We start from the raw sequence: 23,283 nt of genomic DNA on the forward strand, positions 1-23,283 counted from the left end.
TCATTAGCGCCCCGATTAATCAGCCCCCCTTTTCCTCTAGGGGACAAGTGCTTCTTCTCCCATGAGGGCTCTCACTTTCACACAAGCCTCCCCACCAGGGCACAGGCAGCTCACTGTGACCACCCCACCCTGGGGGTACCCCGGCATCATCCCTTCTGGGCCAGCCACCATGGGCCCCATCCTGACTCTCCTCAGCAAGGCACGGCCACCCCAGCGCTCCCCTGCCCTTCTGCCTGGCACCCCCTGTGCCTGCTTCTTTAGGATTGCATTCCCTCCGATTCAAACCCAGCACATCTGGGCTCCTTCCAAACCCCTTATTTGGGCTCTTCCTGACCTCCATCCCATACCCTCTCCCCCACATCATACGTCCTCTGCTCCCTGGCCTGGCCACCCAACACGTTCCCTGACCCCACCACAGGCCTGGCTGTGGCAAGGGATTTGGGAAATATTTGGGGAGGCAAAGTGGCCACAGATGCTTATGCCGGCCAGGGTGCCCTCTATCCCAGACACAGGAGAGACTGAGTTTGGGGATGGAGATGAAGTGGGGGAGAGGGCGGCCAGAATCAGACAGCGGGCAGGGGCATGGCGGATGTTAAGTCCAGAGCAAAGCTCTAGGGAAGTCAAGTATCTTGATGGAGCCATTCACTGACCCCCTTGTCTGTCTTGCCTGCCATTCTCTGCCCTCCCCTCCCCTCCCTCATTCAAACAAGTGGCTTTCCCAAGGAGTTCTCTGGAAGGTGCTGTGAGTGGGGTAGCGAGGTCAGGTGGTGGTTGGGTGCTGGTGTTAGGAGTCAGGGAGGCCAGGAGGTGGGGGATGGAGTTGGCTGACCCTTCTCGGGGTGTGGTCCAGAAAAGTGGCAGAATAAGCTAAGGACTCTGGGTGCAAGCCTCTTCCCTGGTGGCCTGGGAATGGGGCCAGGTGGGGACCCCACACGTGACGAGGGTGTAGCAAGAGTTTGGGGGCCTCCCAACGAGGTCCCAGGCAGGGGCCGGAGATCCCTGTCCTGGGCTGGGGGCTGCCCCCCTCCCCTGGCCTGGCTCCTGCTGCCCGTGCCGCCGGTGAAACGCTGTTGACATGTCCTGAATTATTAAGCATGGGGTGGGCTCCGGAGCACATGCTGAGCGGAGCGGCTGGGGCTGCACGGGCGGCGTGGCGGAGCAGCGCTCGCTCCCTCGCTCACTCGCTCGCTCGCAGGGACACACGCAGGGGCTGACAGCTGTGCTGGTGCTGATAAGGGAAGCCACAAGGAGACGATCGAGGAGAGAGACAAGCGGCAGCAGAGGCAGCAGAGGCAGAGGCATCATCAGGGCTGCGGAGCTGCTGGGAGTGGGAGTGACTCCCCCACCTCGGGCCCCCACCCTGTCCCCATCCTCTTCCCCGTTTGCCCTGAGTTTAGAAGAGCCGCTGCTGCCACCACCGCCACTCCGGAGGGCACCAGGGGCTGCTGGCCAGGGAGGGACAGGGGCAGGAAGGCTCCGGCTGGTCCCAGCAGCTGGGGACAGATGCCGATCGAGATTGTGTGCAAAATCAAATTTGCAGAGGAGGATGCGAAACCCAAGGAGAAGGAGGCAGGGGATGAGCAGAGCCTCCTGGGGGCTGCTCAGGGGGCAGCAGCCCCCCGGGACCTGGCCACCTTTGCCAGCACCAGCACTCTGCATGGGCTGGGCCGGGCCTGTGGGCCAGGCCCCCATGGACTGCGGAGAACCCTCTGGGCACTGGCCCTCCTCACCTCTCTGGCTGCCTTCCTGTACCAGGCAGCCGGCCTGGCCCGGGGCTACCTGACCCGGCCTCACCTGGTGGTGATGGACCCCGCTGCCCCAGCCCCGGTGGCCGGCTTCCCCGCCGTCACCCTCTGCAACATCAACCGCTTCCGGCATTCGGCCCTCAGCGACGCCGACATCTTCCACCTGGCCAACCTGACCGGGCTGCCCCCCAAAGACCGGGACGGGCACCGTGCCGCCGGCCTGCGCTACCCGGAGCCCGACATGGTAGACATCCTCAACCGCACTGGCCACCAGCTCGCCGACATGCTCAAGAGCTGCAACTTCAGCGGGCACCACTGCTCTGCCAGCAACTTCTCCGTGGTGAGTCCTCCCAGGCGGCCCGGCCAGCCTGGGGTGGCCAGAGGCTGGCAGTGGGGATGGGGGTGGCGCTCAGGGCATCCTCCTCGACAGGGCTTCCCCTCCTTCCACTGCCAGAGGCTGGCCTCATGTCACCCCCCAGCCTGGTGTTTCCCTCGGGGCTCCCCAGCGGGGAGCGGTGGACGCTCCTGGTGGCTTACCCAGCGGCTGCTGCTGCTCCTCCACGGGCTCTCCTGCTGCCGCAGCGCCCGGATCTGGGGGGCCGGGGGTCCTGGGATGGGCCCGGGGGGGCCCGGAAGCCAGTCAGCTTGCTGGGAAGGGATGCACCAGGCCATAGACAGACCAACTGACCCCTGCTTTTCTCTTACTCCCCTTTTCTTCTGTGGCCGCTGGATTTTTCTACCCCACCCCCCCCACCCCGCCACCAAATAAGGGTGATGGGGAGAGCACGTCTGGGGGCTCCAGCAAGGGAGGGACTCGGGGCTGCGTCTGGGGGAGCTGATCTTCGCGGACACTGGGTGCCAGTGTCTCCTGCTGTCTCTGTGTCTCACACACACCCCCTTTCACGAACTCCCTCACACATCCCTCTTTCATGCTCCCCTCCAGCTTCTCCCTCGGCCCAGGCCCTCCCTCCTTTTCCTGGTTCTTGCTGCTCCCTTGCCTGGCTCTAGCTCTTACACTGAGAATCACTCATTCACTCTCACGAGCGTGGCTCACCCTCACTGCTGCCTCTGGCACACACGTGCGTGCAACACACACACACACACCTACTGCATGGGGACATAGTTCCTGCACACACACACACTCAGCGTCCCTGTCGCTACGCTCCCGTGCACACCTGCACACCCACGCACGCATCCAGAGAGCTACTCATCCACGTGCCCACAGCCCAGCCCTTACCCAGCTTCCCAGGACAGGGTCACCCCCTGGATGCCGACCCCTTTCATGACCCCAGCTACCTCAGCCCCTGCTTCCTGTCTCACATATGTGTGAATGCACGCAGACACACACTCTCACGTGGAGGCGTGGAACTGCCCTCCCATGCACATCTCCCATAATCCAGGTGTGTGAGGTATGTGTGTGGGGTGGGGGTGTGTGTCTTGTACGCTGACTGTTGGTGCTCCATTCACCCATAGTCACAGGCTGTCTGGTATTCCCGGGGCTTGAGATGCTGTCCCTGGTCCAGTTTACTCCCGGCATTATGTGTGTGTGGAGTGCGGGGTGTGTGTTTTCATTCTTGTGACCGTGCCCAGCACATATGCAAATACATGGCATAAACATGGTGCCCATCCAGCCCAGGCTTTAAAGCCAGCCCCAAATGGGGGACTCTTCCTTGTCATGACTCGGGGCCCCCCACCCAGGGTCTCCTTCACTCACTGCCTCAGTAGCAACAGGAAATATGCTCCAGCCATGTTCCTGCCCCCACCAAGCCTGCAGCCTCGGGGTCCTCCTGCTGTGGGGTGGGGGCAGTTGGGTAGAAATGGAGGAAGGGACGAGAAGGAGGATTGTGCTGAGAGAGGAATGGGGGGGTGGGTGCTAGCCCTGTGGTCCAACCACACACCCCTTCTTCCAGGAAAAATCACTGCTCTCAAAGCAATTGTCCCTAAGGAGTGTGTGAATGTGGCCTCTTGGGTCCGAGGGGCTCCTCCTGTGACATCCCCACCCCTCCGGGTTGGTGGGGGGACAGAGCCCAGTGTCAGCAGGTGTTGTTGGGGCAGAAATCAATGGGGGCTTTGTGTCCCTGAGTGGGAGTTTGTGTCCCAGGCCCCAGTGCGGGGGTGGAAGGAAAAGGGGAAGAGTGATGAAACCTCAGTGGGGAGGGAGAGATAGGGGTTGAAGGAGCAAGGTGAGGGAGGCCAGAGGTTCCTCCCTGGCCTCCAGGGAAGGAGGACATGCCTGGAGGATATGGGAGCAGGGAGTCCCGGGATCAAAGCTGGTGAGTCCCTTTGAATGTGGGGATGGCCAGGCATGGGTGAGCGTGGATCTCCCACAGGCCCTTTGCGATGGAGAAAAGGACAGAAGATTGTGGTTCTCTGCTCTGGACGCAGCAGGACAGTGAGGGGCAGAGGAGCAGAGCCAGCATTGGGGGAGAGGAATGTCCCTTGGACCCACCTGTCCCCTCATCCAGCCTAGGTCCCGTACCCTTCTCCCAAACCCCAACCCCCGTGTGCCAAGTGGAACTCTTCCCTGGACCTGGCATTCTAGGCTGAGTCCTTATTGCCAGTTAACCATGGTCTGGCATTATGGTTGGGACAGGAGGATCCATGGCAATGGGGAAACTGGGGGTGTGCTGTGTGGGCAAGACTGGAGAAGGGGTATGGAAAGACAAAGACATCAGGCTCTCTGATGGGGACGTGAGGTCACAGTAGACTCTATGGTGAGAATATGGAGCCCATGATGGGGATTTGGGACCCATGGAGGGGAGACAGGTACAGGGATCAGTGGTGGGAACCTCCAGCCCATGGGTGCTGAGACAGTCAGTGACAGCGATAGATGGGGTGTGGGTAAGGGGCTGCTGTGTGTTTTCTGCTGCTTTCCCCGTTTTCTCTTTCCCACTCCCCACTCCGCTGTGACCTTTCCTCTGAATCCAAGTTAATAAATGTCACATTTTCCAGCCTATTTTTACTCTGGGTAATGCGCCCTCCCCCAGCCCCCTCAGCCGCACCTCTTGCTTCTGTTACCACTGCCGTCGCTCTCACCCCCTGCTCCCTAATGTCCCCTCACTGACTCCCAATCCGTCACTCAATCAACATGGAGTTCTGAGCGCCTACTATGTGCCAGGCTCCCTGCCAGGTGCTATGGGGGCAAAGAACAAAGAACGGGGGAGCCCTGGTCCCCAGTCCCTGTCCTCAGGCAGCCTCCAGTCTCGTGGTGGGGCGGGGACAGGGAGACTTCAGAGCTTAACCAACCATGCAAGAGTTAACCAGCCATGCAAGCAGTGTCAGGAGGCACCAGGATTAATTGCCAAACGAGGTACATGGATAGTGAGAGCCAAGGTTCGGAGAGCCACTCTGCTGAAGAGGGCTTGGAAGGCTTAAAAGGGATGAGGCAGGCTGGGTGAGGTCTGGGGAGGAGGGGAGAGGGGTGAGAGAGAGGAGAGGGCTCCTGGGTGGTGGGGGATGCTCCCACCTCTCCACCCATATGCCCCTCCACCTAGCTCACCCCATCTCTTCTCTTTCCCGCCCCCCGCCCCCCGCCCCCCGCCTCACCCAGTCTCATACCAACCCACTCTCACCTCCACCTCTTCCTTCCATCACCACCTATATACTCTCTCTTCCTCCTCGATTCCTACCACCATCGGCTCCCCCACCCCAGTGTGCCAAGCCCCATCCATACTTTCCCTGGCTGCGGCTTGCTCTGAGCCTGCCCACTTACTAGAAGGCAGAAATCACTCTTTCTCCCTAGGCTTCGTTTCTTAAGCTGTAAAATGGAGCTCTAAAACTCAGCATCTCTTCTCATCTGGGGATTGTACAGTGAAGCAATCAAGTGTGTGGGTTCTGGAGCCAGACCACCTGGATTCGAACCTTGGCTGTGTGGCCTTGGAGAAGTCAGAAAGCTGCCGTGAGCATCCGCTTCTGTATTCGTTAAATACAATAGTAGAACCTAAAAAACAATTGGGTGGTTGTGATGATCAAAAGAGATGGCTGTAAAGGGCTTAGCCCACTGCCTGGCACACACACACACACACGTAGTGTGCACTCAGAGTGTCAGCTGTTAGAAACGCCAGCTCCTGGCCCTCCTTAACATGACTGTTCCCAGCACCACTTTTCCAACTTGTGTGCTGGCATCTTTGCTGCTCTCCATCACCTAGCCTTGCTCCTCTCCTGACCCTCGAGCCCACACCCCCACTCTGTCAGAGCATCCCCATGCTCCCCACCCCTCCCCAAGATTCAGGCACGTGTGTGCATGCAAAGGAGTGCACACACTCGCGATCCATGCTGACCCACAGAACACTCTGTGATGATGGAAACGTCCTGAATCTGTGCTGTCCACGGTGGTCGTCACTAGCCACACTGGCCAGGGAGCATCTGTGGTGTGATTAGCATGACGGAGGACCAACATTCCATTCAAACAGCCGAGCGTGGCCATTGACTGCGGTATCAGACCGTGGGGCTCCAGGTGGTCGTGGGGATGGGGTTCAAGCTGCCAGGTTGGGGAGGATAGGCTTTCCAACTGGCACAAAAGGATATGAAGTGGTGGCGGTGGGCTGTGATCAGAAGTCTGGCCGTCTACTAAGATCCCAGGTTGAGCCAAGGATGGGGCCTGTGCCTGGGGACATCGAGGTGTCTGCTCACCATGTGAGCAGGTACACCTTACTTCCCAGGTGTAGGAGGTGACCCTGGTGTTTTCCATTCTGTTGGTGGAAAACTGAGGCACGGGGAAGGTGGAGAATCCGTGAGGAGGTAGAGGGAGGCCAGCTCATCTCAGTTTGTCCTTTGGGGTCTGGGCAGCCCCCCGGCAGGGCAGGTGACCAGGGACCTGTGTGCGCTTCCCTGTCTCTATCCCCTCTCAGACTTCCCTCCCCCTCCCAACCCTCCTCCCCCTTGCGCTGGTGACTGCCGTGACTATTAATCACTCGCCCTGTTCTCTTCCTCTCTACTAATCAGGCACAATTAGACAAGGCCTCTTCCAGCTGGGCAGTCCCCCTCCCTGCCCTCTTCCCTCCTCTCCCAGCCCCACCCCAGCTGCCATCAGGATGGCTCTGAGGCAGAGGGAGCAGCAAGTCGCCATCATCACTCTTTGGCTGCCCCAGCCCCCAGTTGCAGGCTCCTCCGCCATCTCCTGCCTTCAATCCAAGCTTCCACCTGAACCCGCCCCTTCCTCGGTAAGGTCTAGCCAGTACCCCCTTCCCTGGTATGGTCAGGCCAGTACTGACAGTCTCTGCACCCGCTCCTCAATGTGGCAGGGGCTCCTCTGCAGACATCCCAGCTCCATGACTGCCTGAAGGCCGCCCCTCCTCGCCCCCTTGACTCAGGAGGGGAGAAGGTTCCAGCTGAGCTTGGTCCAGGCCACTCATCTTCATATGAGCTGCCTCTGACCCTCACTGCCAGTCCAGCCCTCTGTACCCTCCAGCCCCACCTTCTCCTGAGGCAAGAACCGGGAGAACATTTAACTCAACATCTAGTTCAGGGTTGGTCCTACCTTTCACCCAGTAGGGAAGGGTGGGGGATGAGACAGGAAGGTCACTTACCCTTGAAGGGAGCAGCAGCTTCTCAGCCTCACCTGATTATTGCCCTCGGGCCAGGATGCCCAGTGTTGGGGGGGGGGGTGGTCTTCCAGTTTGTCCAGAGAAGCCGAGAGTCTTGATTACTTTAATTAAAAATTTCTTGATTAAAAAAATAATCCCAAGAGCTACCTACAACTTGGACTGCAGAACTCAGTGAGCCTGCCCTCCCCACGGCGGGCCCCATCACTGGCTGCTGCCCCTCTGGCCCACCTGAAGGGGGCGCTCTCAGCCTGGGTACCTCCCATTGGCTAGTAGCGTTGCTGGGGGGGATTTGAGTGGCGTGGCTCAGACACCGCGGGCAGGCACTGTTACTGTTACCCAGGGCTGGTTTGCAAGGGCAAACGGGAGGGCCGTGCCCCACCCGGCCCCACTCAGCAGCCCGGTGGCCTCTTTATTAATCAGGAATCAGCCCCGAGCTGGGCTCATTATCAGCTCAGCTTCTTGTGGCACTGCCGGAAGATGCTGATTAGCATTTGAAGAAATGGCCCCCGCATTCTTGTCTTCCTTCTGTCTCCCCTACCTGTGTTCCTTCCGGAACCCCCACCCCTGCCCTTATGTTCCCTCTCCTGGCTGGTGGCAGGGCCGGCTCTGCCGCCAAGCCCAGGCTAGGGGCAGAAGAAATCAGGGATTTTGGGGGGTGGGACTGCAGGGAGGCAGGAAGACCACTCAGTGCAGAGCTTCTGGGATACTCAGTTTGGGGCCCCCGAGTCAGTGAGTCCCACGGGAGGAGGAGGGGGAGTGAAGACTCAGGGTGGTCTCAAGAGATGGATAGCTTCCCTGGAGGAGGGGGGTGAGAGGGCAGCTTCAAGCTGAGTTATCAGTGTTTCCCTGCCCTTCCAGGCTCTCCCAGTAATGCCACCTCCCTGGAGCAGTGGGCAGAGAGGGTGGGGACAGTCAGAACCGTGGACAGGAGGCATGAGGGTTTTTTTTTTGGGGGGGGGTGGTAAATCCCGCCGGAAGCTTAGGGTCTTGGAGCCATCCCCCAGGGCAGGAGCTCAGAGGCTTCAGAGTGCAGTTTCCCAGAAAAGGGAGGGGTGCGTGCAGTTCTTCCCCGGCTCCCAGCCCCCAGGTCCCCAGCCCCCAGGCCGGGGCTGGCAGCACTGAAAATCCAACCCACCCCCCAAATGTTCACTATGCCCTTGGGACACCCATTTTGAGTCAGAGGGAGAACAGTTCCAGAAAGACAGGCATAGGCTGCAGCCGCCGAGGCAGCAGTGAGAGAGTTCAGAGAGGAGCCACGGGATGATTAAGGGGAAATGGAGGATTGATTTAGGAGGAAAGATTAAAGGAGCTAAATCCGTGGCGCTTGGCTCAGCGGTGACTAAGCGTGGACAGGATAATAGCTTACAAATGTGTGAAAGGTGTAAATACCAAACGGGGGGAGGGGAGGCGGCTCGGCGGCCAGGGGAGCGGGGCTGGGGGGCTGGGGAGGCCCCCGGAAGGGCAGGGGACCCTCGGGCGATGGCCCCGTAGAGGGCTGGCTCCTCTCCAGTGGGGGCGCAGCGCGAACGGAGGTGTCGGGGAGCCCGGGTTCCCAGCAGGGGTTCCATTTCCCAGCAGGGGTTCCATTTCGGGGGCACGGCTTCGCCGGCCTGTGCTACCTCCACGTCTCACTCTCGCCCCGCTGAGGATCTGAGGCCGCGGGTGCAAATCCCATCGGAGTCCCTCCGCGGCCCTGGGCACCCCGCCTTCCCCTCTGCAGCCCTCGGATGGGGCCCCCGCCCGTCCCCGGCCGAGGAGGGCGGCGGGAGGCGGGGTCTCCCTCCGCGGTGGAAGCCTTTGGCGCGGCTGTGTGCGGAGGTCACTTTGCCGAGGAGCCGGGAGCCGGGGGAATGCAAATGAGGCAAACCCAGGGAGGAGAGCGGAGGAGACGGGAGGGAGGGAGCCCGGGCTCCGTGATGGATGCCTACCCCGCGGGAGGGACCAGAGAGGCGGCGAGGAGCGCCAGGCGGTGGGTGCGGCCCTCTGGGTGCGCGTGGGCCCGGCCTGGATGCTCCGGTGCACCTGCGGGATGGGAGCGATGGCACACCCACCGTCTCACCGCCGCTGCCACCTTCTCGTTCCCGGCTCCGGAACTCCCGCCGGGCTACGGGTGCGATTCACTGTGCAAGCAAACTCTTTTAGCTACTAACTTTGCTGGAACATCAGGGAAGGACCTCGTTACAAATTTAAAATATTCCTGCCTGCAAGACTGGGGCTTCCCGGGTAGCTCAGACTCTAAAAAAAAAGAAAAGAAAAAACATCGTCCTGCAATGAGGGAGACCTGGGTTCGATCCCCCGGAGAAGCGAAAGGCTACCCACTCCAGTATTCTTGCCTGGAGAATTCCAGGGACAGAGGAGCCTGGCGGGCCACAGTTGATGGGACTGAGCGACTTTTACTTATGCAAGACTGACTTTCTAGGGTTTAAGGCCTATGCGGTCGCTGCCGGAAACAGGTCCGGCTGTTTACCTGGGGCCCGGGGGCCGCCCTCTCTCCTCCCTGAAATCGCCGTGTTCTCTCACAGCCTCACGTGCTTCTGCTACCGGCTGCAGCTCGGCCTCAGCCTGGAGTCGCAAGGCCTTGACTGTCTCGTACTTCTCCACCGCTGCTCATGCATTTACATTTGAACAAACATCGTGCCCATTTCCTGCTAGACTCACAATCACCTCTACCTTGGAGAAGAAGTAGCCTTGAAAAGTACCTGGGCGGCTGGGGGCTGGGGTGTGCAGCGTCATGGTCCCTGCGGTAGGGGAGGGGAGGCAGGTTTATGGGGTGGGGGTCGTGCGTGCTAAGTCGCTTCAGTCGTGTCCCCGACACTTTGCGACCCTATGGACCGTAGCCTGCCAGGCTCCTCTGTCCTTGGGATTCTTCAAGCAAGAATACTGGAGTGGGTTGCCATGTCCTCCTCCAGGGGACCTTCCCTACCCAGAGATCTCCATTGGCAGGTGGGTTCTTTACTACTAGTGCCCCTTAGGAATCCCTTTAGGGGGCGGGGTGGGGGGGGGGTATGCTCCCTGGGTCTGACTGTTCTGTGATCAGATGCCCTTCCTGGGTGGGTGAGTGCTCTTGCTCTGGGAAGGTTGACTCTTCAACCCAAGTTAAATTCCTGTTCCACAGTCATAGGGCTTGGATCTGTCCCCCTATCACAGCCCACATCCTAGCTACTAACATTTGCTTGTCCCGGGGATTGTTGGTTTTGTGTGCTTTGTTCTCCACTGTTGTACACCTGGCTCCCAGCATTGGTGCTCAACAAACACTTTTGGAATGAATAAATGCCTCTGGGGCCAAACAGCCAACTCCTTCAGGGCAGAAGCCAGCGATTTTGTTCTCTGAATTATCCCCAACAGCAAGCACAGGGCCAGGCATACTGTACAGGCTCAAGGAACAGTGTAGGACAAGTAAGCCTGATGTGAATGCCCACCACTTCACGAGCTCCTCCTAGTCTTTGGGGCTGTGCCAGGTGTGTATCAGTACACAGTGGTCTTGAGCACAGAGTCCCATGCCCCTAACCCAGTCCCCTCCTCTGCTACCTCACGTGACTCTGGTTTGCTCCTTACCCTGTCTGGTCTTCCATTGTCTTGTCTGTAAAATGGAGATGTTAAGACATCTCCAGTAGAGGGTTTTTGTGAGAATTAAGGTCCCTGGGCTGGAAGATCCCCTGGAGGAGGGCATGGCAACCGACTCCAGTATTCTTGCCTGGAGAATCCCATGGATAGAGGAGCCCAGCAGTCCTATAGTCCATCAGTTCAGTCGTTCAGTTGTGTCTGACTCTGTGCCACCCCGTGGACTGCTATAGTCCATGGGGTCGCACAGAGTCAGACATGACTGAAATGCCTTAGCATGCATGCACACAAGGAGTTAATTTATATAAAAGGCTTAGGACTATGCTTGCCACAGAGTAAGCACTGAATAAATGTTAACTGTCGCTATTATTTATGTATTCAATACATTTTCTCTTTTTCATTACTCCGACGATGCCTATTATTATTCCCATTTCACAGAAGAAAAATGGAGGGTCAGAGAGGTTAAATGACTGAACCCGAATCTCACAGACAGTTCAGGGCTGCTGGCCTGCACCCTCCTCTGGTAGGACAGCCAGATCTCATAGCCTGGGGGTTTTGCTTTGACAGCATTTCATCCTCGCCTACAACTGCTGAGAGAGCCTTTACCAAGGGGCATTGTGCCCAGTGAGAATGGGGCCCGGAGGGATCCAAGGTCAAATGGCTGCCCCAGTTGGGCTCCCCCACTTTCTTGAGCACCTTGCATGCATCTCTCTGGACTTACCTCTGATCCTCACTGTGAACCTCAGGAGGAGGAATTACCATTGCCCCTTTTACAGAAGAGTAATCTGAAGCTCAGAGAGGTTAAATCACCACCCAAGGTTGTCCAAGGCTGGTGGCAGAGCCAGAATTTGAACCCTGTTCTGTTAGACTTCAAAATGTGCACCCATTTTTCCACCTTAAGAATCTTATGTGGATCCTTTCCCAGCACCACATCTGCTGGCCGATCTCTGCCCCAGTTTGGATCTTATTGGTCTCCACAACACCCTTATAGCTAATGTTGAGGCCTCATGTATGTGATTTTACCTTGCAAATGCCTGTCACCTACTTCATCTCTTTTGAGACTTATAACCAACCTATGAGATAAGGCGAGCAGAAATTTCTGTCCCCACTCGACTGATGAGGAAATTGAGGACCTAAGAAGTCAGTAAATCACTTTACTAACCAAGTTACACAGCTGTCACTGGTGGAGCAAAGGCTGGGACCAGGGTCTACTGACCTCCAGGGTGCATAATGGAGGTTAGTGGACAATGCTGGGGCCCAGTGGGGGCTGGGGGCTGGGTACTAGTTCTGAATGTGCCCTCTCTTTTCTGTATGCCCCTGGGTATGTCCCTTGCCATTTCTAGGCTTCAGATTTGGCATTTGTACAATGAGGCTTTGGACTGAGTGACCTCCCAGTTCTGACCAGTGCAGACACCCCAGGCATTTTGAGTTGGCACTGTCTTCCCTGGTGAGGACAGAGAAGGAGGAGGCTTTGAACCTGGATGCTTGGGCTACCCCTGAGTGAAGCTGGGGCCGAAGAGCCATCTGACCTGGGATGCTAGTCACGATCCATGGCAGATGAAAACATAACCCCTTCCACTGGCTACCTTGGACCCCTGGGCACTGTAGGATTAAGGGGAGTTCATTCCAGGGGCTGAAGTGAGAGGCATGGGGCTGGACCAGATCAGGGGAGGGCTGATGGAATTTGGAGGGATAAAGCTGCCGTGGAAAAGAGGGGTGGGGGGAGGTGCCAAGGCCTTGGCAGAGGCAGGGTGCCCAGAAGGCACTGGAGATAAAGCCCAGGCCGCAGATTAGTGCTGGGATTAGCCCAGCCTCAGCTGCTCCTGGCTGCTGCTTATCTCCTGGAGGCCCAGAGCCCTCTCCCCCACCACTCTGAGCCCTGGCCTTGCTAATTGCCTGTTAACCCAGTGGGCTCCACGACTGCAGGGAGGATGAGGGGGTGGGAAGGGGTGAGGGCGGATACCAGCCAGCCAGCCAGGGAGAGCTTTTCAAGGCAACCGGAGCTGTGGACAGATGGAACTCAAGGGGCTGAGAGAGAAGCCATTGCTCAGAGGAGCACACTCTGGACAGGTCTCTCCCAGTCTCTGGTTGTTGGTCGTCATCTGGGGCAGACCCAGAGAAGCAGGCAGGGAGAAGGATGGAGGTGTGCCTGGGCAGGGACTCTTGGTCAGGGAGGTGGTTTCAGGCCCAGGGAAAAATCAAGAGGAGGAAGACAAGAGTCAGACACTGGATACCTAGTCTAGGGGATAGACAGGGAGAAAAGCAAACAGGTAGAGATGCAGTGGGCAAAAGAACAGAGGCGGCGGGGGGATGGGGGGTGTAGCCAGGCCAATGGGAAAAAGGCCAGGCCAGGGGGATGGACAGGCGGGCAGAGTGCACAGAGCAGAGACACAGGCCAGATGAATAACTGATTAGGTGCTGAGGACAGAGAAAGACTCAAGAGGATGCAGAGAGGCTTGAGAGACAAACTGAGATCAGGGGACGGGGAGGCTGGAGAGGCAGACAGACCCAGGCCAACGCTGAAAGGGGGGTGGTCCGGGAGGGACAGGTAGAGGGCTGGCAGGAAGTAAGCTGCGGGAGGGGTCCCAGGGTCTGTCTGCAGTGCAGACGCAGTGCTGTTGAGAAGCTGTCAGAGCAAGGGAGGGCCGAGAAGAGGGAGAACCAGGCGGGAGATGGAGGTGTTGCTGGGATGGGAACAGGCTGAGAGGCTGAGGCCAGTGGTGGCAGATCTGGAAATAGCCCCTCAGTCCCTCAGGGCACCTCCTGGCCCAGGACATGCCTCTTTCCATGGCCGGACTCTGAAGCCTCAACTCCTGTGCACACACCCTCCTCTGGGGCCAGTCCTTGGGGAGAGTGCAGTGGACAGCCAGTGGGACCTTGTGGCTGAGCGGCCGTGCCGTCTCCATGGAAGAGTCTGTGGACTGTGCTGCCACCAGGGTTCTGCCACTTAGGAGCCGGCAGCTCCACTCGCTGCTGCCTGCCTGGCCCAGGGACCGTCTCCAGGGCAACGCTCTGCTCTGCCCAGCAGTGGGGCCTGACCCAGGCAGTGCAGGTGGCCTGGCCCTGCCAGTCTGGCCTGTCCACTCCCTGCAGAGCATTGTCCATCAGACCCAGAGTCCTTCCACCCATCTTCCTTTGTCACCTTCTCTCTGCACAATCGCCTCGAGGGCAGAGGTACCAGGTAGCCACCCCCATCTGAAGCCATTGGAGCCAAAGGCTTCCCAGTTGGCTCTATTCTGCACAAGAGTAGTCTCAGTGTCATGTAGTCTGTGTCTGTATGTGTGTGGTGGAAGGATCAGGTAGGGAGGCGGCCCTGGCCCCACCCAGGTTCAGACTCAAGAGACACAGGTTTGATCCCTGGGTCAGGAAGATCCCCTGGAGGAGGGCATGCCAACCCACTCCAGTGTTCTTGTCTGAAGGAGCCCATGAACGGAGGAGGAGGCTGGCAGGCTACAGTCCATGGGGTCACAAAGAGTCAGACACAACTGAAGCGACTTAGCAGGCACTGGGGATACCCAGACGGTGAAATGGGGGCTCGCAGCCTCAAGGAGTCCACGGTCCCAAGGGAGAGATCATGACAGTGCCCAGGGGTCAGGGTCAGTCGCTGCACGCTGGGGGGCACGTGCGAGCAGCTCCCTACCAGGGTCCCCCATGCAGCCCGGTACCTTGTTTCGCTGCCCCGCTGGAGCCCACACTGAAAAATGGCTGCAGCAGCAAAAGCTGATTCCAGCATCTGCTTGGCTCAGAATAGGAAGAGGGTGAGTGCTTTGAGAATTGGGGCAAATGCTTACATATTCTCCCCCCTCTCCCTTTCCCACACCACTGAGGATCCAGCAATCTTGCCCCCAGCCCTGTTCAAAGCTCTCTTCCCTCTGGGGACATGTTGTGAAAACACAGATCTAGAGTTAGAGGGCTGTCTTGCTGGACTCTGGCCCTTTTGTCTAGGGACTTTTGACCCACAGTGTGGTCTGCAGACCAGCGGGTTGTTAGAAATGCAGAATCTCAGTCCTGCTCCCCAACGCACATTTGCTGACTCAGAACCTGCCTTTTAACAAGACCTTTAGGTGCTCGGTGTGCACATTAGAGTTTAAAAAGCACTGATCTTGGAGACCTTGGCAAATCAGCCAACCGTGGGACCTCAGTTTCCTCATCTGTAGGATGTCGGGTGGCTGTGAGATTCGATTGGAATTGGAGAGAGCGTGTGAAGCACTGAGCGCAGTGCCTGGGGCAGAGCAAATGCTCTGGGACTGTCAGCCATGCCCACTCCTGCCCCACTGATGGACACACAGCAGGGAGCTGGGGCAGGGGTGTGACAGAAAGCGTCAGTGACGACTGGAGACTGGAACCCAGCAGCTAGTGTGGGTGCAGAAGGCGGAGGGGAGGGACAGGTGAGGGACTGAAGGAGAGGCAGCAGATATGGAAAAGCGAGTAAGGAAGGTGTAGAGGAGTGGAGTGAATGGGGAGGTGGGGTGGGAGAAAAGGGGTTGAGTGTTGAGACTCCAGTCTCATTTCGGCTGGATGGATGGGGCCGGGGCAGGGGCTGGGACTTGGGGCAGGGTAGGTGGGGGAGTTGCCAGCACTGGATGGTGGGAACCCCTGAGTTCTGCATCTAGCTCAGACAGCTCCACCTCTCCCACTGACTAGTTGTGTGACCTTGGGCAACTCACATCACCTCTCTGAGCTGCTGTAATCATCAGGCTAATTAAACCTACCTGATACCAGGGTGGCCGAGGAGATGCAATGGGGCAGCAGTCCTTTTGTTTTGAGAATCTGAGGCGGGATGCTTGGGTGATAGAAGAACTGTCTGAGAGGGAAGAATTAGCAGGATCATTAACTTAGTAGAGATGGGAGGGTGAGACAGCCCTGCCCCACAGACGGGGGCACCCCAGTCCCCCGTTTCCTAGAACTCCTCATTCGCGCTGCCCTCAGCCCAGCCCTCCCCTTTCCCTGGAGCAAGGCGTTTAGGAATCTTTTCCCTTACACGGCCTCTTCATGCCTCTCCTCCCAGCTTTCACCAGAGTGAAAATGTTCCCGCGGAGAGGGGGAGAGAGAGAGATTGAGTGCGCTGACCTCCTTACCCCCAGGGAAGGTGCTGCCTGTGATGGGTTTGACCCGGGGGCTGGTCTCTGTAGGGTGAGACCGGCAGGGGGTAACTTCCATCTGCCTCCCTCCCTCAACCTCCTCCCCACCCCCAGCCGCTTGCAACTAACTGCCAACCGCAGCTCTGTCCCCGCCGGAGCCTCGGCTTCCATCTCCGGGGCGCCAGCGCCATCTGGTGTCCATATGGGAGAACTTTCCGCAGAGGAAACCAGGGATGGGCTTCGTTCAGCGCGGGCCGTCTTTTCTGAAAGCATCTCTCGTGTAGCATGAAGTCGAGTGAGGGATGATGACCGCTGCTCTGGGAGACAAACAGATAAGCAAGGTTATCTCAGGTCTTGATGAGTATTTTGAGCAAACCCACAAACACACTGATCAGCGAAGGGTGACATTGTGAACATGGGTGTGGCCTATGAGTGTGCATCTGAAGGAGGGACAATTAAGCCTAGGTTTAAAAGATGAGCAGCTGGGCCATGCCAGCTGGGTGGAAGGGAGCATTCCAGGAGAGGGAACTGCATGAACAAAGGCCCTGGGAGAGATGTTGCTCCATAAGTTTGAATTTGTCGTGGAGATCTCTTTGCAGGAGAGAGGCAAATGTCACCTCTCATGGAGACTTTCAGGCAAGGAGGGAACTTGGCTTTATTCTCTGGGGAATGGGAAGCGGTTGTTGGACTTTAAGATGGCAAGTGACTTGATTGGATCTCTGCAGTTTAGAATGAGCACTCTGGCTACCGTGTTGTGAATGGCTTGGCAAAAAAAAACTTAAACATGCCGACGCTCAATCATGTCTGACTTGGAAGAGAGAGGCAAAGGCAGATGCAGGGACACTAGTTAGGAGCCTGCCGCCATGGCAAGAGGCAGATGATAGTGAAAGTGGGAGATGAGATGGAAGGAAACTAGATGGATTCTAAACAGATTTCGGAAGTAGAATTGCCCAAGATGGCTGCTGGATTAGATGCCTGGTCACCCCTGTTCCGCATCTTACCGGAAGAGGGAGATTTCAGGGATTCTGACTCTAGAATTGAGAGCGGGGCCCTTTACTCAGAGGAGGAGAAGGAGTCAGGGACAGGATTTGGAAAACATCTGGAGTTCTGCTATTGATATGTTAAGCTGGAAAAGAAAAGTGAAAGTGTTGGTCACTCCGTCGCTCTGCAACCGCATGGACTGTAGCCCACCAGGCTCCTCTGTGCATAGAATTTACCAGACAAGTATACTGGAGTGGGTTGCAATTTCCTTCTCCAGAAGATCTTCCTGACCCAGGGCAGATTCTTTACTGGCTGAGCCACCAGGGAAGCTCCATTAAGCTGAAGGTGCCTTTTAATCATTGAAGAAAGGATGTCAGGGAGCAGCTGGGCTGTAGGTTGGTTGCTGGGATATAGGACGGGGGTGACCAGGCAGGTCTGGTGGCCGTTATAGACCGCCGAAGCTTAAGGGATTGTCTTTCATCCCGCACCCTGCCCCTCCTCTCTCTCACCCCAGGTCTATACTCGCTATGGAAAGTGTTATACCTTCAACGCGGATCCACAGAGCTCGCTGCCCAGCCGGGCGGGGGGCATGGGCAGCGGCCTGGAGATCATGTTGGACATTCAGCAGGAGGAGTACCTGCCCATCTGGAGAGAGACAAGTACGCGGGTGGGAAAGGGACAGGGGCTCCAGCCGGGGTCCTCTGCCTGTGATGAAGGTTTCCTAAGGACCCATCTCCACTGTGCAGATGAGACATCGTTTGAAGCGGGCATCCGAGTACAGATCCACAGCCAGGAAGAGCCACCCTACATCCACCAGCTGGGCTTTGGCGTGTCCCCAGGCTTCCAGACCTTTGTGTCCTGCCAGGAACAGCGGGTGAGCATGCCCAACTGGGTCCTGGGTTGGCCATGGGTGGGGCCTTTGGGCCCAGAGTGGAGGCTGACCGGATCTGCCCTCCAGAAGCTCACATCCCATCAGCCCTTCCACAGCCTTTGCTGGGGCTGTGGGTGCTGGGGGCCAGGTGAGACTTCTGTGCGTGACTCCATCGTGCCCTGCCTCTTCAGCTGACTTACCTGCCCCAGCCCTGGGGCAACTGCCGAGCGGAGAGTGGGCTCAGGGAGCCTGAGCTTCAGGGCTACTCAGCCTACAGTGTGTCTGCCTGCCGGCTGCGCTGTGAAAAGGAGGCCGTGCTTCAGCGCTGCCACTGCCGGATGGTGCACATGCCAGGTGGGCACCCCACCCCCACCAGCCCTCCGTGCCACCCTGGCAGGCTCCAGAACCTCCGAGGGCAGAACACTGCTCATGTGCATGAGGGCAGGTACATGTGTATGACCACAGGTGTGCATGCGTCTACCCACGTGAGGGTACCTGGTATGTATTTGGGACTTTGTGCATGTTTTCATATATGCACATGTATCTCTGCCTGTTACTATGTATCTCTGCATACATGTACTTGTGTAATCTGTACTTGTGTACGTGGGTTGTGTGCACGTGCTTCATCACATGCATGTAAATGCAGGTGCATAGTCGTGTCCATGCAAGCGTGCACAGCTTGGACGCATGTATACACGCATACATCTCCATGCTTCTACGCACAAACACGTACACATTCATGCAGGCACATATATGTGCAAATACCCACATGTATGCACATGAACATGTGTGCCCATATTTGGGAATGTGCGCGGTGGAGAGTGGATGGAACCATAGACTCCAGGAATAATCTTCTCTCCTTTCAGGCAATGAGACCATCTGCCCGCCAAATATCTACATCGAGTGTGCCGACCACACACTGGGTCCGTGCTGCCTTCTCGCCCTGCCTCTCCGCCCCACTCCTCTTCATCTCTCTGTCCACCTTTCCCCTCACTGCCTTGGCTCCTCCCCTCCCAGTCTCTTCCTGGGGTTTTTCCCGGGGGCTGAGCCTTATCCCATACCTCCAGGGGTCTGAGGACTTTTGCAGGTGTGGTACTTGCGTAAGTGGAAGCAGCGGGGTGGGAGGTTGCCGAGAACCGGAACTGAGCGTGAGGGGCGGGGCTTCTCATCTTGGTCCAGCAAATGAACTTGCCTCTCTGGGAAGGCGAAATGACTTCTTCCTTGGTGTGAGGACAGGTGCATTGCTGGCTATCAGTGTGGGTAAGGCAACCCCTTCTGTGCGTAGATCTCGCCTGATCCACACTTCATTCATTCATTCATTTATTCATTCTACAGATGTTTACAGCCTGCGCTGGTGCCAGAGGTAAGAATGGGAATAAGAGGCCTGCTCTGTGGTGCTTACTACCCAGCAGGGGTGTGGACGGGCATCACAATGCAGCGTGTTAGTCCTTGGGTAGGGGAACCTCAGCGATTCTATGGGGCCCCAGCAAAGGCAGGCAGCCCCACCTGGGCAGGCAGGGAGGATTTCCAGAGGAAGTGACATATATAGAGCTGAGGCTTGAAGGATGTGGAGGAATCAGGCTGGTGAAGAGGGGGACACTTCTAGGCAGTGGGAGCAGCTCTTGCTAAGACTTGCGGCCAGAGAGGGCACACATGAGCCTGGGGCCTTGAAAGGTCAGTGTGCGCAGAGGAGGCTCTGGGAAGCCAACAATGGCTTAAGGCCAGGCAAGAATGCCTTCTGCTTTTACAAAGGGGACTCTGATGAGATGCAAGGATGGAAAGGTGAGGAGGAAGAGAGGAGGTAGACTAGACTCAGAATGACTGGTCAGGAGCGCACTGAGGAATCCAGATGCTGGCCACAGGGGCGGGCTTGAGATCTGGGGGCAGAGTCACACCTTCTCTGTCCTACAACTTCATTTGTTGAAGGGGTAACTGAAGAGTGTTTCAGGAAGAAACAGATGTGAATGGGGATAAGTGGATCACAGGAGGGGTGAGACTCCACGGAACTAGGGGCACCCAGAGAGGGACCTGTGACTGTCCGAGATGGACAGGAGCTGGGAGCCGGGGCCACGAGAGGAGAGATGCAAACTGCCCCAAACCAGAGGGCAGGGAGTCCAAGTGATGCATTTGGCAGAGATCAGCTTCCTGGGACAGAGCAAGGTGGGGAGAGCGGATCTGAAGGGGCGAACAGAGAAACCCCAGCACACTGAGCACAGGGATCTTGCCCACTGTTCTGTCCGTTCAGTCATCTACTCATCCATCCATCCACTCACCCGTAGGCATATGTAAAAACATGCATTAACTCCATTCATCCCAGCATCCTCTCCAAGCCCCTCGTGTGTCTGTGGCCTCACATGATTGATTAGCTCTGGTTGGTGGGCTGAGCCCTGCCTCTAAGCCACGAGGACCTCTCCGCCCCAGGGGGCTGAGCAGCAGAGGGAGAAGGAATGTGCTGGGGGTTCTGCCTCTGTACACTTTCTTGGATAGTCTGAAACTGGACCAGGAAGCCGGTCTCCTCCAGGCAGTGCCAGAGCTGGTCAGAACCAGCCCTCAGTGTGGGCCTGCCTGCCTCAGGCTTCCTTCCAACAGCTGGTGGGCCTCTGGGGATTCTGCCCTCCCCCACTGCACTTGGTGCCTCTGTGTTGCAGACTCCCTGGGTGGGGGCTCCGGAGGCCCGTGTTTCTGTCCTACCCCCTGCAACCTGACCCGCTACGGGAAAGAGATCTCCATGGTTAGGATCCCCAACAGGGGCTCGGCCCGGTACCTGGCAAGAAAATACAATCGCAACGAGACCTACATACGGTATGTGTGTGTGTGTGTGTGTGTGTGTGTGTGTATGTGTGTAATGGAGACCACCCTCAATAGGTCTAGTATATGATGGAGACTAGGAATGGATTGCAGCTTTGTTAATAATGAGCGTTCTGCCAGGAATACCTTTTAGGATCTTGATCTGTTTTGTTTCTAACTAACCCCTGCCCACCCCAAGTCACATCCATTGTCTCTGCCTCCAGGGAAGCCCTTCAGAGCCCAGATGCCTTTCATTTGAGCTCCCACAGCATGCTGTCTGTGTTTATCGTTGCGTTAGCCTGCTGTTTTAGAACCCTTTGTTTGCGTGTCTTTCTGCCCCAGCAACCTGGGAACTGTTCAGTGCACGTCCAGTTCTGTGCAGAGCGAGAGGAACTGGAAGGGATGGGGGAGGAGCCAGGTGGCCCACACGTGGCCCCACTGAGCCCGGGATCTGGTTCCCTGCAGCCAATCTACAAATGCTGAGCATCCTCTGGGTGCCAGGCCCAGTGCTGGGCCCTGTGGGGATAGAGTTGTGCATAACTCCTGCCACAGTTTGTGGATGAGGCCTTGTTTGAGGGTGTTCTTAGGCCCCCAGGAGAGACGACTGCGGGTGGGGTAAAGGGAGCAGGGGAGGCATGAGCTGGGCCTCTGTGGACCCCGGGTTTGGGTCCATGAGAAGAGGAGGGAAGGGGGAATCCCAGTTAGAGATGTGTGGGATGCTGCAGAGACCAGCCTGAGCGTCAGGAAGGCTGTGTGGGGAGAAGCAGATAAGAGTGCAGTTTGGACCAGAACGTACAGTGCAGCAGATCATGGGCAGTCTTGAAAGTCTGGAAGAGGAATTATGGAGTGGACTGCAGGGTAATAGGGAGCCACTGAAGGTTCTATGGGGCTTCTCAGGTGGTGCTAGGGGTAAAGAACCTGCCTGCCAATGCAGGAGACACAAGAGACTCAGGTTTGATCCCTGGGTCAGGAAGATCCCTTGGAGGAGGCCACGGCAACCCATTCCAGTATTCTTGCCTGGAATCCCTTGGACAGAGGAGCCTGGCAGGCTATAGTCCATAGGGTTGCAAAGAGTCAGACATGACTGAAGCAACTTAGCATGCACGTGTGCCCACACACATGAAGGTTCTACAGAGGTACGGGGATGAGGCAAAGTGAATGCTATTTGCTGGTTTAGAGAAGGCTGGAGGGAAGGCAGGCCTGGGAGTTTTGTTTTGTTCTCCCAAGCCTTTTGCTAGCCCTCAGAACACGAAGCTAACAGGAATCTGGGCCTGCTTCTCCTCACAGCCTTTGGGAGCCTGGGGGTGATCACCAGCTTCTCTGTGCAGGGGCCTCAGATCTGGGTCTGCTGGGTCTGGGATGTCCCGCCAGCTGTCTCCTTGAGACGATGGCCCCTCAGGGATACCCTGCTTCCTGTCTCTGCAGAGAGAACTTCCTGGTTCTCGATGTCTTTTTTGAAGCCCTGACCTCTGAGGCCATGGAGCAGCGAGCAGCCTACGGCCTGTCAGCCCTGCTGGGTGAGCCTGGGCCCCAACTGCACCGGGATGGAGCAGCCCAGCCTCCTCCCTCTGACCCTGTTCTCGCGCTCCCCAGGAGACCTCGGGGGACAGATGGGACTGTTCATTGGGGCCAGCATCCTCACGTTGCTGGAGATCCTCGACTACATCTATGAGGCAAGGGATAGGGGCCTGGTGGGTAGGAGGAGGGGCTGGGGGAAAGCAGAGAGGCCCAGCAGGCTTTCTGGTAGACCTGGACTGGCAGGAAGTCAAGCTCAGGGTTCTTTACTAGCCCTCCCTCCTCCCTTGACTGGCCAGAAGGTCTGAGGGCAAGGAGGGGCAAAGAGAAGGGGGATGGGGGAGGAGGGCTGGGGTGTCCCGGTGAGGGTTTGCTGGGGCAGCAAGTCCTATGTGGTGGGGCTGGTGAGGCCCATCCTTCTCTAGCAAGTTTCTTGAATCCACTGCTGTCCCCCCATCCTGAACCCCAAGGTGTCCTGGGACCGACTGAAGCGGGCGTGGCGTCGCCCCAAGACCCCCCTCCGGACCTCTACTGGGGGCATCTCCACTTTGGGGCTTCAGGAGCTGAAGGAGCAGGTGAGGATGAGTATGCAGTCAGCGCTCTCTCCCAGGACTGAATCCCCCAATAACCTCTGAACTAGCCCTCCAAGGGTGGGGTTCCTGGAGCCTCTGCCCCCCACGGACAAGGGAAGGCTGGCTGTGAGAGGCCTGGGGGCTTCACTTGATCTCTCCCTGTCCCCCTCCCTGTTCACCTTGCAGAGTCCCTGCCCAAGCCGGGGCCGTGCTGAAGGCGGGGGTGCCAGCAGCCTGCTCCCCAACCACCACCACCCCCACGGCCCCCCAGGAAGCCTCTTTGAAGACTTCGCTTGCTAGGATGGTGCTGTGTCCTAAAGGACCCAGGAGTCTGGGACTCCTTCCTGGATCCCCACTGTGGACTCCGGCTCCCGGGACAGGAGGCCAGGGGAGTGGGGGCCCGAGGCTTAGGGAGCGAGGGCAGTGCCCACTGGAAGGGTGGGGACTCTCACTCACCCTGGCGCCAGCTGCTTTGCACAAGGCTTCCTCTTGTGCACACCCTCCACCCCCAGGCTGGTGACCAGGGAGAACTGGAGACTAGGACGTGGGCCCCTGTGGAGGAGAGAAGGGGTAGGGGAAGAAGGAGGGAGGAGGAGGATGAGGCCCACCCTAGCAGGCGTGGAA

At 57.7% G+C, this 23,283-nt stretch overlaps 1 protein-coding gene across 1 annotated transcript; it reads left to right on the top strand.

The window, feature by feature from the left end:
* Window positions 1-1,503: 1,503 nt before the first annotated feature.
* ASIC4 (acid sensing ion channel subunit family member 4) lies at window positions 1,504-22,959 on the top strand. Its single transcript, XM_052635427.1, has 10 exons — window positions 1,504-2,085; window positions 17,429-17,573; window positions 17,661-17,788; window positions 17,977-18,139; window positions 18,652-18,708; window positions 20,434-20,587; window positions 21,998-22,089; window positions 22,166-22,245; window positions 22,558-22,662; window positions 22,846-22,959. Exons 1-10 carry the CDS (start codon window positions 1,504-1,506, stop codon window positions 22,957-22,959), a joined length of 1,620 nt encoding a protein of 539 aa, XP_052491387.1.
* Window positions 22,960-23,283: the final 324 nt, after the last annotated feature.

The sequence above is a fragment of the Budorcas taxicolor genome, chromosome 2 (genome assembly GCF_023091745.1).
Source record: "Budorcas taxicolor isolate Tak-1 chromosome 2, Takin1.1, whole genome shotgun sequence".
In the NCBI taxonomy this organism is placed as follows: domain Eukaryota; kingdom Metazoa; phylum Chordata; class Mammalia; order Artiodactyla; family Bovidae; genus Budorcas; species Budorcas taxicolor.